The following is a 13,793-nucleotide window of genomic DNA, read 5'->3' as shown; positions in this document are numbered from 1 at the left end:
TTAGTTAAAGATTGTATGATAAAGTGGGCTCAAAATATTGAAGAACCAATAATGTTGGATACATGGGAAAGAATATGGGTAAGAAATGTGAAATTTACACAAGCTCAAAACCTGAGAGAAAATTTTTATAAGATGTTCTATAGATGGCATTTAGATCCTAAAAAGCCGGCTTCTATGTATCCAAATGTACAGCCTAAATGTTGGAGGTGTGGGTCTCTCGATGCTACATATTTTCATATATGGTGGACTTGTCAAAAGGTTAAGGCATTTTGGATAAAAATATGGTGGATTATGCAAAATATCTTTAAAAGAATGATAAAGTATACTCCTCAGTTATTTTTACTAGGTATATGTACTGACTTTACAGTGGTAGAGACTAACTTGATTCTGCACTTAATAACGGCGGCAAGACTGTTGGTGGCACAATACTGGAAGAAGGAAGACTTGCCTACAACTCAAGAATGGACATTGAAAGTTACAAACTTAGCCGAGATGGCTAAAATATCAGCATATCTTAAAGATCATTCAAATGAGAAATATAAACGAGACTGGAAAAAATGGATTGACTATATACAAAACAAATATGGGACTAAGAAATTTCAGATAGCCTATGCTTAAGATCAGGAATGATTTAAACTGTTCAAAGTTAGTGTAGCAGGAAGAAGCTAAGATCAATGTAGAGATGTTAGTAACCTCTTTTTTTATTTCTTTTTTCTCAATATATTTTAGACTGTGTTTGTTAAAAATCTATACCGTGTATGGGCTCTGGGAAGTTGGGGGGAGGGAGGTGGGGTGTTGGGGGGAGGGGGAGGGGGGATATATACTATGTGTTAGATTTCAATGTAGTGCGACTTCACATGTATACTGTTTCTCTTTAATTTCTCTGTAAAAATAGAACAAGTTGAGTACATTGACATATATTAGAAATACACCAAGGGGAGGAGGAGTGGGATAGAAGAAAGATGGGTAGAGAGGGTGGGAGAGAGGATGGGAGGGAGGGTGATAAGGAAGGGAGGGAGTGGACTGGGAGAGAGGAGTGGTAGAGGAGGCAGGGAAGTAGGGTAGAGGGGGATGATGGAGGGAAGATAGAAAGTTGGAGGGGGGCGGAAGAAAGAGGTGTATGAAGAGTGGAAGAGGTATATTGGGTTTCTATTTTGGGGGGTATTGTTGACAAGAGGAATTGCTGTGATTATTGTTTAATGTTGTATGGCCCCGGCTATGCACAGTATATATATGAGTGTATGAAAATGAAAAATGGAAAATAAAAACATTTTAATGTTAAAAAAAAAATAACAAGAAAATTTAAAAAAAGAAAGAAAGAAAGCATGTGAAAACAGGCCACGCTTTCCATCATTTTTGGAGGTTGTAAAGCCACCCAAGAACATACTCTAGATTTTTCAGGGCTCGGGCACCGGGGGTGGACGGGGAGACACCAGCAGTGAAGTTAAGCACTTTCTAAAATTTTGACATATGACTCCAAAAAGGTTTTCTATCACTGCTCTAGGTTATTTAATGTTAGACTGTCAATAATAATCAATCAATACAAGTATCATGGAGTCAAAATAATATAATTAAGATTTACAACAACGTAACAAAATTGTTAATACTAATGCTAATAATAAACAACTTCTAACTCTGATGATGACTCTAAGACAGACCTACATGGCAAGCAGTGTTTTGAAGTTATACTAATCCTTTACTACTTAAAGGATAGACTGACTATTCAAAGTAAAGGCTACTTAATTCTATTTGAGAGTAAGTTTATGTTGGCAACTAATGACAATATGAAAATAAAATACTTGTAGATGAAAGTCTGTGTTAAAATCTTGGAGCTCATTCTGAACCATCTGGAAGTTTTGGATCAACTTCAAAGCCAGCTACACAGACTTAGTTTACTATTTGGCCAGTCTTCACTAATTCTCCTTAAGATGAACTACAGTTTAAGACTTGAATAACATTCTGAACTATAGTTAATTTAAAATGGCATTATAAGTTTCTGCTGTCCTTGTGGCTCTGGCAGACTAGTAAGAGAATATGGATATCTCTAAGATTTCACAGAGCTTATTCTCTTATTATATTGTTATGAACATTATTATGTGGCATCATATACAAATTGGACTATAAAAAGTATTACAATAATCTAATCTACTTGAGACCCAGAGAGCTTTTCCATGAATCATAAATGATAACATAAATCAATGAAGCTTTACTATAGTGGAACAATGTAGGGTTACTTTTTGTGTTTTGCATTTGGTTGTTGCCTTTATTTACCTTTTTTGCAGTAACATCCAACTTTCAGTTCATATTTATTTTTCAATTAGCAAATATTCCAAATATCCAAAATTGTTATCCCACCCAATATTGTATGTCAGCAACATGAAAATGTATGAAAAGCATTCCTTCCATGTCTTAATCCACTTCATTAATGAAAATATTTAAAAATATAATGTTCAAAAATATGATTTTCAATTATTTATCATCTCTTAAATAGCTTGCTAATTAGTATGTCATGAAATATAATGGTGTGATATATTTATTTAGCTCTTTGAAGCAGACCAATTCAGGAAAAAACCACTTTGGGAAATAGCTATATTTCTAGCAAGTTCACCTTGTAGCAAGTTAGGTAGCAAACCAATGGAATGAATGAACGAATGAACTATGACACAATCAGAAGCATTTGCCCACAGCCTCAACAACTTCACTGCGCTACTCTTTCACCCCCAAATTGCTACCTCTAGTTTCATTGGTTACTTTTGCTGTCATTTATTCATTCATGCATTACATTTGTGAACCACCTATCACCTCCACTTTTCAAATTGTTTAGAGTTGTGTTCTTAATGTCTTCTGTGTTAGTAACTTTCATCCATTTTGAGCTCCTTTTCTGATTAGTTTTATTGCCATAATAGATATTATTGTTTTCAATTGATTGAGTATTTTAAAGTCCAGGTGCTGTTTAAATGTTTTATTTTTCCTTAAAATGAAAACACCAGGTGTGGTTTCCCTTGTATTTATGCTACTTCCATTTATCAACTAACAGTTATGTAATTTTAGCACTAATACTATTAGATTTTTTCTTGCCTTTTTAATATATATTTAGTATTTATTAGTATATGAGAATCAGTTTGATGTAGTGATGAAGACATTATGCTAGAAACCAGGAGACCATAAGTCTCACTCCCTAAGTTTTAGTCCCACTCTAGGCACAAAGCCAGCTGAGTGATCTTGGGCATGCCACTCTTTTCAGTGTTAGGAAGGAAGCAATGGCAACACTGATGAAAAAACTTGCCAAAAAATCTGCATGGTATTGACAGAGCAAGTTCTCAGAATCAGATACAACTCTAAATAATAATAAAAAAAGATTAGAATATATGATTGTCTTGTACTTTTCTATACTTTCTGAAGAAAAAAGTTGTCTACAAGACAAGTAAGGAATGTCCTGGAAAGACCATGCTTTGCAGGTCAGGATAATTTTACAGTATTTCCAAATATGTTCATTTTGTTTTTGAACAAACAAAAATACTTCTTTCAAGGGTGAGCACCAGAAAACAACAGTATTATTTCTTCACATAGCATTTGATTGTGATTTTTTTTCCCCTCTGGACAAATATGGCAATAAAATCTTGCTGTTCTACTTATTTCAACTCAAAAGCTGCCAAGATCATTTGCATTTTGGGCAAACTAATATTTTTAACAAATTACTCTTTCCATCACAACTGAATCTCTGGAACAAAATATATATTTTAATTTCTCTATTTCAGTCATAGGAGTTGTTTTACCAGGTCTTCATTACACCCATTAAATAGTATTTGCTTTTCTTTAATATAAATTCAAGCATATCATGTTTATTTCCTCCATTCTAAACATTAGTGTAAGAACAATGTAGACCAAAAATCTTATTTTTCTGTGAGATTTTTAAAAAGCACCTTTTCAACCACACTTCAGTTTAATAGGTCTCATCCTGCTATTTTAATGAACCTATAAATTAGGATGTTTTTAAAAAATCTTTTAAGTTTTCTAAAGAAAAAATAATAATACAGATAAGTTAAATATAAAACAGGCATGTTAACCTTAATGCACTTATTTGGTAGTTAAAATTATCTCAGGTACTATCTCCCAGAATACCCATCATCTGTAACGGGGAAAACTAAAGGCAGTAAACAGCCAGGAAGAAGACCATTGTGTTTTGTTTGGGATATAGAGTGTGTGTTTGTGTGTTTATTTTTGTGTGTGTGTGTGTACACAATTTTTTTAACCTAAAACTTCCATGTACTTCAGCTCAAATCTCTTTAGAGGCATTTTTTTCAAATCCAAAAGTATACCACAAAACATCACACATTTCCAGAAACATTTTTGTTATTTACTAGGTAACCACTGAGAACTTACTTGTTTTCTTATACTTTTATTCATTCCATCTGACAAATTATTTGACAAGATTACTTTAAGTTTATAAAAAGTTTGTTGGTGTCGATCCATTTGTCAAAAATGTCTGGCACTGTGTGTAAGTGTCACTAATATTACAGCTGACTATTTTCTATTCCAAATAAAATAGCAGCAAAATAAAATAAGTAAATAAAAATAAATGAGAATTAAAAGTATTTAAAGTATTAGATAATCAGGACATTTACTGAACATGAAGCTGGAATTTCTTCTATTGTCTAGAATCACAGGTCAATGAAAACCAATTAAAATTCTATTGTTTCTTATAGTTCATAACATATGAATATACTATATATTCATAGAACATATAACTATATAACAGAAAAGGCTTGGAAACAGAAATATTGCCTACTATATCTTTTTAAAAATTTATCATCCTCTCCATCACCACTTACCAGTTTCTATGATCATTTTCAGATGATTGATATAACAGTATTTCTTTATTTTATTAAATTTAAAATAAGTAGTAATTCTTCCCAAGAATTAGATTAGAAGTTGAAACTAAATTCTAAGAAGCTTTCAAAACTCAATGTCAAGAATGTAGCCATAACATAACAAAGAGGTTTCATACTGACATATATTTCACTTTCTTTCCCCCTTTTTCAAGCTACATTTTCAAGGGTGGTTGTATATTATATTTATTATTTTGATCAAGGGCCATGTCAGGAATTATCAACAAGTAGCATGTAATGGCAGGGCTGTAGGAAAAGGCGTCCATAAGAACCCATATCTTGGGTATTGAGTCCAGCATTTATGGATACTACACTTTGAGAAAAATTCAAAAAACACATTTAGAGAAGTTCAACAAGCTTGATTAGAGTACTTGTGAAGAGAGATTGAAAAAGTTGGGCATATTTTGGAAGAGAACACTGAGAAGAGATATGACAGCATTCTTTAAGTACAGTACTAGAAAAAGTATCACAAGCGAAAAAAATCATGACTTTTTCCCATCATTCCAGAAAACAGAGTGTAGAATGATAGATTTAAATTACCATAAGACAGATTTCAATTAAATATTAGAATTCTCTACCCAGGTGCATAGTAGGCTTCACTTAATTTGATCTATTCAAGGAGAGGCTAGACATCCATCAGTCAGAAATGCCTTAATTTGATTGCAACATTGAGCAGGAATTGAATTGATGACCTGAGTGGTATTTCCATTTCTATGATTTTAAATGGGTGTTTCACTCATTTGTTTTCGTTTTGACATCCTTCTCTTGACCAAATAGCAGGCTTCGGGGAAAGAAAGAGATAGTTCAAATTGGCTCTTGAATTCAGAGAGTTTCTGAACTGAAGCTGAGGAGCCATGAAATTAGATTGAGAGCCGTAGGCTGCCAACCCTGTTCTAGATCTATATCACACTTGGGAGACAAGAATGAGTGGATACAAGGAAGCTTCTTCAGCTGGAAGAAATGGAAAAACTACAAGAAAAAATGTTTTGCTTTCACACATTATTTTAAGGATACAGCTTTAATAATATTGGGCAATTCTTGTTAGAAATGTTTTTTTGAATAGTTACTTAGCAACTTACAGGAACTTAAATAAAATGCTAAGGAAGCTTAACACTGTTCACAGAAAATCAAGTATTTTAAAGTTGAACAACAAATCACTAAGGGCCATGAAATTCATTGACTATCATTTGCATTCCATAAGCAACAAGTTACCGTATATACTCGAGTATAGGCCGACCCGAATATAAGCCGAGGCACCTAATTTTACCACAAAAAAACTGGAAAAGTTATTGACTCGAGTATAAGCCTAGGGTGGGAAATGCAGCAGCTACCGGTAAATTTCAAAAATAAAAATAGATACCAATAATGTTTTTGAATATTTATTTCAAAGAAAAACAGTAAACTAGCGGTGTATTCAATGAAATACTTCACTCACCTCATGATGCTGATGTCCCGCTGTGATGATGATGTCCCGTGTAGCCGCGGGAGCGATGTCCCGCCTCCTATGACACACGGCACAGTGATTCCTATCATTGGATCACTGTACCAGAGGAGGTGGGACATCGCTATGTGGCTGCTTGCCATAACAAGGAGGAGGTGGGACATCGTTGCAGAGCGGCAGGAGGGGGAGGAAGGGGAATCGTAAGACAGCCCTGCATTACATTAGAACGTGAGGAGGGGGGATGGTGCGGTGCGTGCTGCGCGGCAAACTGACACAGAGGGAGGGGAAACTCACAGGGGCACTGGGCCATTCACGAGTGTCACCCAGCGGCATGGCCCCGCCCCTTTTTCTCCTCCATTTCGGGCAAATTTTTCACTGACTCGAGTATAAGCTGAGGCGGCTTTTTTCAGCCCAAAAAGTGGGCTGAAAAACTAGGCTTATACTCGAGTATATACAGTACTCAACAAAAACCTATATAGAAATATCTTGCTATATACTAATGTTCTTATCAGGAGTAAATTAATCTTAGACTTGCAAATCTAAATGTTTCTGTTAGTATAAGTAACTGCATTTTTACACTTGTTGCACATTTGGCCACACAGTCTCCAAATATTCTCTGATTGGTACAAGTGAAAAGCATCCTTTTGAGTTGCATTGTAAATCTGCAAGGTTAAGCTGAACAATATCAAGTTCAAATTCATACAGAAGCCCATATATATAAGTGTTGTCTAGAGGTTATGCTCAGAACATACCGGGAGACATAGGTTTGGAGGAGAAGGGAGGCAAACTTACAACATATTCCTCTATAGGTTTCTTATAACTACTTCCAAAAAGAAATAATTACTTCTTCACACAATGCATTTTTACCAACAATTTCATGTCTATCTTTGGTTATATGATTATTCTAAATGCAGATGACAAAGCAAGACTATGGCTTCAAAACTTAATGAGATCTTTCTGAGTAATCTGGATGATCCAGATAACACACAAATAATCATTTCCCAGCGAACAGGCATTTATCAATCCCCTTGCAGCCAAATTGCCTCTATAAGGAAATACGAACCACTATTCTCCGAAGGCTAAAAGCAATACGTCTTACAGATGTAATGCTGTGCTATCACACTTTGTATCAACATTGATTCCAAGAAAGAGCTCAAAATATATTTAATTAACAAATTTTCCAAGTATTTGTATTAATAAATAAATACATACATACATACATACATACATACATACATACATACATACATGCATATATACATACATACATTGCAAACATGGCTATTGGCATACTTAAAACAGTAAATAAAATTTTTCTGACCCTATGTATGATGACAAATAGCATAGTACTATTCTGTGTTATATATAACAGGGTGTTCTGACCACCACCACCACCCGGCCTGTGAATGTACGAGAACACAGGCTTGGCTGTTTGCCACTATTCAATTACTGAGATAACGAATCCTTTGGCTGAGGGCTCAGGCAACTCACGTTCAATACAGTAGCTCTGTGTAACCCAGATAATCCAAACAAAGCAATCCAGAGAGTCCAAATGAAAAGACACGGCTAGAATACACAGATAGATTTTATTCACTAGTAATTCGAACAGTTGTTTCCTGCAAATGTCCCCTCCCAACGCCTCACCTATAATCTCTTGGGAGGGGCCAATCAACAACCACCTGGGCTTAATCATCTTCTGTGAGACTGCCTTTGGAGTTGCTGCTTCCGTTTCTCAGCCGTTCTCAATCTAGCATCAGGGACAAACTGCCTTTGATCTTCCCCACTGCTCCATGCCTCAGGCGCCTCCTGGTGGCCAACCAGCCTCTCTGATCCCTGCTCTGAGTCTGAACCCTGCACAGGATCCTCCACATCTTCCATGGCAGACTCATATGGTTCCTCACTATCCGAGTCCATCAGCAGCTCCACTGGATCCTGCTGAGCCACAACAACAGAGTATGTTGATAAAAGTTTTTTAATATATCAATATTTCTCATATGGGTAATCCTTGACTTATCAAACCTTTCAGATCTACAACGAGCTAATTATTACTGTTTTTGAAGTTACACCCCCCCACAGTCACATGATCATATTTTGGGCAATTGGCATCTGGCTTACCTTTAGGGCCATCATGCAGTCACATGGCTGCAATTTGCAATGTTGTTTTCTGGTATTTATTTTCAGTTTCCAGCAAAAAAAAACCATCCATCAGGGAAAATGGATTTGCTTAACAATCATGGCCTTTGTTTTAATTGCCTTACAAAATATTGAGTCTAGTAACATGATGCCTCGACTTATAACTGCGATGACTTACAACCATAATTCTGGCTGAATTATGGTTGTATATTGAGGACTACCTGTATTCAATACACAACTGTTAAAATGGATTAAAATCACAGAAGGAAAATATCCAAGTCCTTAAATAGGACTGGGATGGGTCTTCTCATCTTCTACATCCCATCTTGCCATTTAAGCCTATAACAGTCTGGGCAAGAAGTCTACAACAAGAAGACACGTACTGCAAAATCTCCTTCAGACTACCCTGCTCCAATATGGGAAAAGCAAGAGAGTGCAAAGGAAAGAACAGGACTTCTGGTCATGCTTCCCTTAAAAAATGACAATTGCAATTAAGTGACAGCATTAAAAAAGAACAGAAAACAGAATAAAACAACTATCCTATCTTTCTCCCTAACACAGAATAATGTACCCTAATAACATACAATTATGCATATTCCTTGTGGGCTTGAACTGAAGGTTAAGGAAACCTAAAGGGACAAAATAAACATTAGATTTTAAAACCAAGAATTCATGGAAGAGATCCTAGGCAACCAAATAAATGTATAAAGTTACTGCTAATCAAAAGAGAAATATGGAAACATATCACAAAGCCTAAGGCAAGGAAGAACTGTAGAATGTTGACAGGAGGATATAACGAGCCAAAAAATTTCTGGCCTATAATTGTAATTGGTGACAGTGGTACTCCGCAGAATTGGTAGTATTTTTTTTAAATTATAAACAGAGCTAAAACAAAAAAAATAAAAGACTTTGTGAAGTCCATGCCTTCTTACTGTAGCAATTGCTGATAGATAGTATATATAATTTATCTATCTGAGAGGCTTTTTAATAATAATTTGGCAAATACAGTCATAAAGAGAAATGAACAACTTCCAAAATCCAAGGACCCCCCAGTAAGAAAAGCATATAAATATGTGATATATGTCCAGTGCATGTTTAGTCTATATATGTTCTCCTTTTGTGTTACAGATTTCCCAAGGCAAAACTATTTCCCCAGCATCAGACAAAGTGAGATTTAACACGTCAGACCATTCTTGTTTGGGAAATTCTGAAGTAGCTGAAAAGAAAGAATGGGAGAGAAATGCCAAACCCGAATGAACCCATCAGTCCTGAGCAGTTGAATTGAACATTAATTAAATTAATGTTCAATTAAACATTACCAACTCATGATGACAAGAATACTATTAACAGAACATTGAAGCCAAGAGACATATGCAGAAATAAAAGACTAATATATTTCACTTCTTTAATTGTACTCCAAAAAGACGATTCAAAGCAACATTTATCCAGATATTTGATTTTGATACAGTTTGCTAATTTGGAAGGGTTACGATTTTCAAGGGACAAGGGCATTAGATCTCACCCAAAAAGTTCCTCCTGTAATAGCTATGTTGGGATACATGTCTGTTGTCTTTTCCACTGCAGAAAATTTCTCCAGCAACCACTAGTACATACCTTTCCCAGCATCAAGTAAACATTTTAACATTTTTTCAAAGAGTCTGCATATTTATTATGTTTTTTGTCCAGCAGAGATTATCAGGAAGTCTCTATCACCCTCAAGACCAGATGCAAGTTTTTATCAGATGTTATCCAAAGGCAAGCCACACAATTAATTACTTCATCTGTAGATAAATAAAATTTCCAATGCAAGTTCCAAAGTTGTTGGGGACCATCTGTCCTTACACATGTGATTCCCAGTGGGAAGACAGAACAAATAATTTTACTTACGGCTGGCACAGTTTAATTAGGTCCTGGTCAGTGGTGCCGGGAGGAAGGCCTCGGATGTACAGGTTGGTTTTACTCAACTGTTCACCGCTGCTGTTGTTGCTATTGTTGTTGCTACTGTTAGTGCTGGGGCTGGGAGGAGCCATGGGATGGGGAGCTGGTGCATAGGAATGCTGAAAACAAGAGAGAAGAATATTGGAAAAAAGATACAATCAGTTTTCTCCTGAAAATCTGACATGCAAAGATAGCAATTAAATTGGGTGCAATTTAAAAAAATATACATTGAATTAAGCACAATTAATAAGTATGCTGCTTATTAACCTATCCTTTCCACAGACACATATAACAAAATTATGATTTGCTGGTAGTTATGGCAGGGGTTCTTGAGTTTATATCCAAGTCTTTCAAATGATACATTTAGTGCAGGGGCCCAAGACATTGTACAATCTATCCAAAGTAAAGAAATGACTTTATCCCACAACTTAGACCCAAAATTTATATTGTTAAGCAAGATAGTTGTTAAGTGAATTTTGTCCATTTTACAACCTTTCTTATCATAGTTGGTAAATGAACCACTGCAGTTGTTAAGTTAGTAACGCAGTTGTTAAGAAAATTTGGCCTCCTCATTGGCTTTACTTGTCAGAAGGTCACAAAAAATGATCACATGATCCTGGAACACTGCAACCATCATAAACACGGTGTCAACTGTCTGAATTTTGACATGTGATAGGGATGCTGCAACAATCATAGGTCTGAAAAATGATCCTAAGTAACTTTTTTCAATGCTGTTGTACCCAAATGAATTGTTGAAAATCAAGGACTACCTGTATATTACATTTTCATCAGACTACAAAATAATATGTTGATATGATCTTGATTGTAATTTAAATGGCTGCATATATACTTGTATCTGGTTAAAAAAAAGGCTCAAGTTATGTTCTAGTCCTAGTTCATGTTCTGGTATTAATCTATAAAATCTTTCAAGGTGTAGAACCACAATTTCTGAAGAAGGGTAAAGGGAATGGCCTTAGATGATAGGAGAAAAAGGCGACAAGCAGAGATCTGAAGAATCTAATTTGATAAAAACACCTCAGAGACGTTCCTCCCTAACTCACAGGAAGATAAAATAAGTAGGAGAACAGCACATTTAAACTTGCAAGATACTGTTACCATAAATGTTCCAATAAAAGTGGTTTTCAGTCTATATAATATTACTTTCTTGGTCTGGTCTTTCTTACAAAACTAATATAGCATGTTGGCAGAAATACTTCTTTCTGCATGTTTCTATTTATACCATATAGTTTTTTAGGTAGCCTGCTTCCATCCTTTAGTACAGTGGAAAAATTCCAAGAGTTAGTCTTTTTAATAATAGTCCCTTGATTTTAGAATGACCATCCCAGAGAAAAAAGTCTGATTTTTCCATAGTACTTTTTGTTTTTTACTCCAGGCATTTACATTTTTCTAGGCTTTTAAAGAATAGGTTAATTTACAATCTAAGGTTCCTTTCTGCTAGTTTTATTTTATTTTATTGTTTACTATTTAAATATCACACAACTCAAATTTCAAATCATGCCTTCTATCTGCAAAATTCTTCTATTTCTCAAAAGCATCCAGTCTTTCACCCATATTAAACACAATCTAAAAAATATAATTTCAAATCAGGTAAACATAATCCTCTTTCTTTTGCATCTTGTAACTTCTAACATTTAACTAGTGCACAAATTTAGATATATCTTTTTGCCATTGTTTAATTGGTATATTAGCTGTCAAAATAGATATCTCTTAAACAAAAATAGCATCTTGGGTTAAGTATTCCTTTTAATCACAAAAATTCAGCCCAAAAATAATAATAGCAATTTTTCCTGTCTTCACATATCCTTTTTAATTTTATTCTGTATCTTCAGTAATTACTTTGAAACAAGATAAAATCCCTGTTTGTCATACTAATACCTACTTGTCAATCTAAAAAAAAAAATTCAGCAATTCTGTTTGATCTTGTACTTTCATATTTTTTGTGTTAACATCTTTGATTAAACTTGAAACCTGAAAGTGCATCATTTTTTTAGTTTCCCCATTAATACTTCACTTCTCTTGAATGGGTCTTCCAAAAGCTGCACCAAATCATCTGCACACATTCTTAACTTGTCTCTTTTTAAGTGTTTATTCTCAAATAATTTCATTTTGTTTTACATATCTATTCAAAATTTCCAAAACCAAAATATACAGAAGAGTGGATAAAGGGCAGAACTGTATTGTTCCTTTTTATCATGTAGTTTAGTTATATCTCTATTAACAGTAAGATTTCAAGTAACAATAAGATTTCAAGTAGTATATCAATAGTCATCTGTTGTGACTCAGCAGACTCATCTGTTGTGACTCACTAGGCCCTGCCGAATAAAGTAGAAAACTCTGACCCTGCGAACTCACTTCCACCTCGGACTGTTCTACCCGTTGCATCCTGCACTGCCATTTGTCATCCCGTGAGCAAGCAGTCTCTGATGCGGGATGCGCAGCGGGGTGACGACTGGGTGGAGCGATGAAAGGCGGAAGTGGGGCCGGCATCCCCTAGGACTTTGGAAGGGGATCTTGTGAAGTGTCGGGGCCGACTCTATGTTCCCGCAGGGCACATCCGTCGACGGGTGCTCTCACAGATTCATTGCGCGTCTGCATCAAGACATTGGGAGTTTGTTCGGATGTTGCGTCTGGCCTCCCATCAATTTTGGTGGCCCCATCTGAAAAATGACATGCGGAGGTGCGTGAAGTCATGTGCCCAGTGCCAATGGGCCAGGTCTGCAAGGAGAACTCCGCCAAGATTCCAGCCATTGTCGACTCCGGTCCCCGCAGCACTGGACTTTGTTTCGAGGTTCCCGGTGGGGTACCAGTGTCTTGGACCGTGTTCGGTGGAGGCCATCACCAACCCTTCTGGGCCGCACCCCAATGGTCGGAACCGGGGAAAGGGCTCTGTGGGAGGGGATTGTGTGGTCACTCGACAGGAGTCGGGGAAGCTGCCGCCGGACTCCGATGGTGATGGGTCATGTGAGTTGGCCTTGGAGGAGGTGGAGGACCCTGGACAGGATGTTAGGGCTTGGCCAGAGCTGTTAGAGCGGCCGCCAGCCTCCGACAGTAAGGGGGCTGGTTGGTCAGTCTTGCAGAGGGTGGAGGACCCTGGACAGGGTGTTAAGGCTCGGCCGAAGCTGGTAGAGCTGCCATCAACTTCTGACAGTATGGGGGCTGGTGGGTCGGCCTTGCAGAGGGTGGAGGACCCTGGACAGGGTGTTAACGCTCGGCCGAAGCTGGTAGAGCTGCCATCAACCTCCGACGGTAGGGGGGCTGGTAGGTTGGCCTTGCAGAGGGTGAAGGACCCTGGACGGGGTGTCGACGCCCGTGAAGGGTGGCAGGAAACATGGTGGCCACCGGATACCTAAGGAGTTCCGATTAGAGGGGAC

At 36.7% G+C, this 13,793-nt stretch overlaps 1 protein-coding gene across 7 annotated transcripts in view; it reads right to left on the bottom strand.

Moving 5' to 3' along the window:
• RBMS3 (RNA binding motif single stranded interacting protein 3) overlaps positions 1-13,793 on the bottom strand; it is a 538,131-nt gene that overhangs the window by 380,616 nt on the left and 143,722 nt on the right. For all 7 annotated transcript variants that reach the window (XR_004256904.1, XR_004256905.1, XM_032235699.1 and 4 more), the window contains exon 2: positions 10,351-10,520. Coding sequence is in view for 5 of the 7 variants with exons in the window: in XM_032235699.1 (XP_032091590.1) it covers positions 10,351-10,520 (170 nt within the window). In the remaining 2 variants the exon portion in view is untranslated. The remainder of the gene's footprint in view (positions 1-10,350; positions 10,521-13,793) is intronic.

This window comes from Thamnophis elegans, chromosome Z (genome assembly GCF_009769535.1).
Source record: "Thamnophis elegans isolate rThaEle1 chromosome Z, rThaEle1.pri, whole genome shotgun sequence".
Lineage (NCBI taxonomy): Eukaryota > Metazoa > Chordata > Lepidosauria > Squamata > Colubridae > Thamnophis > Thamnophis elegans.
The sequence above is the reverse complement of the archived record's forward strand: the minus strand, read 5'-3'. Positions and strand labels throughout refer to the sequence as shown.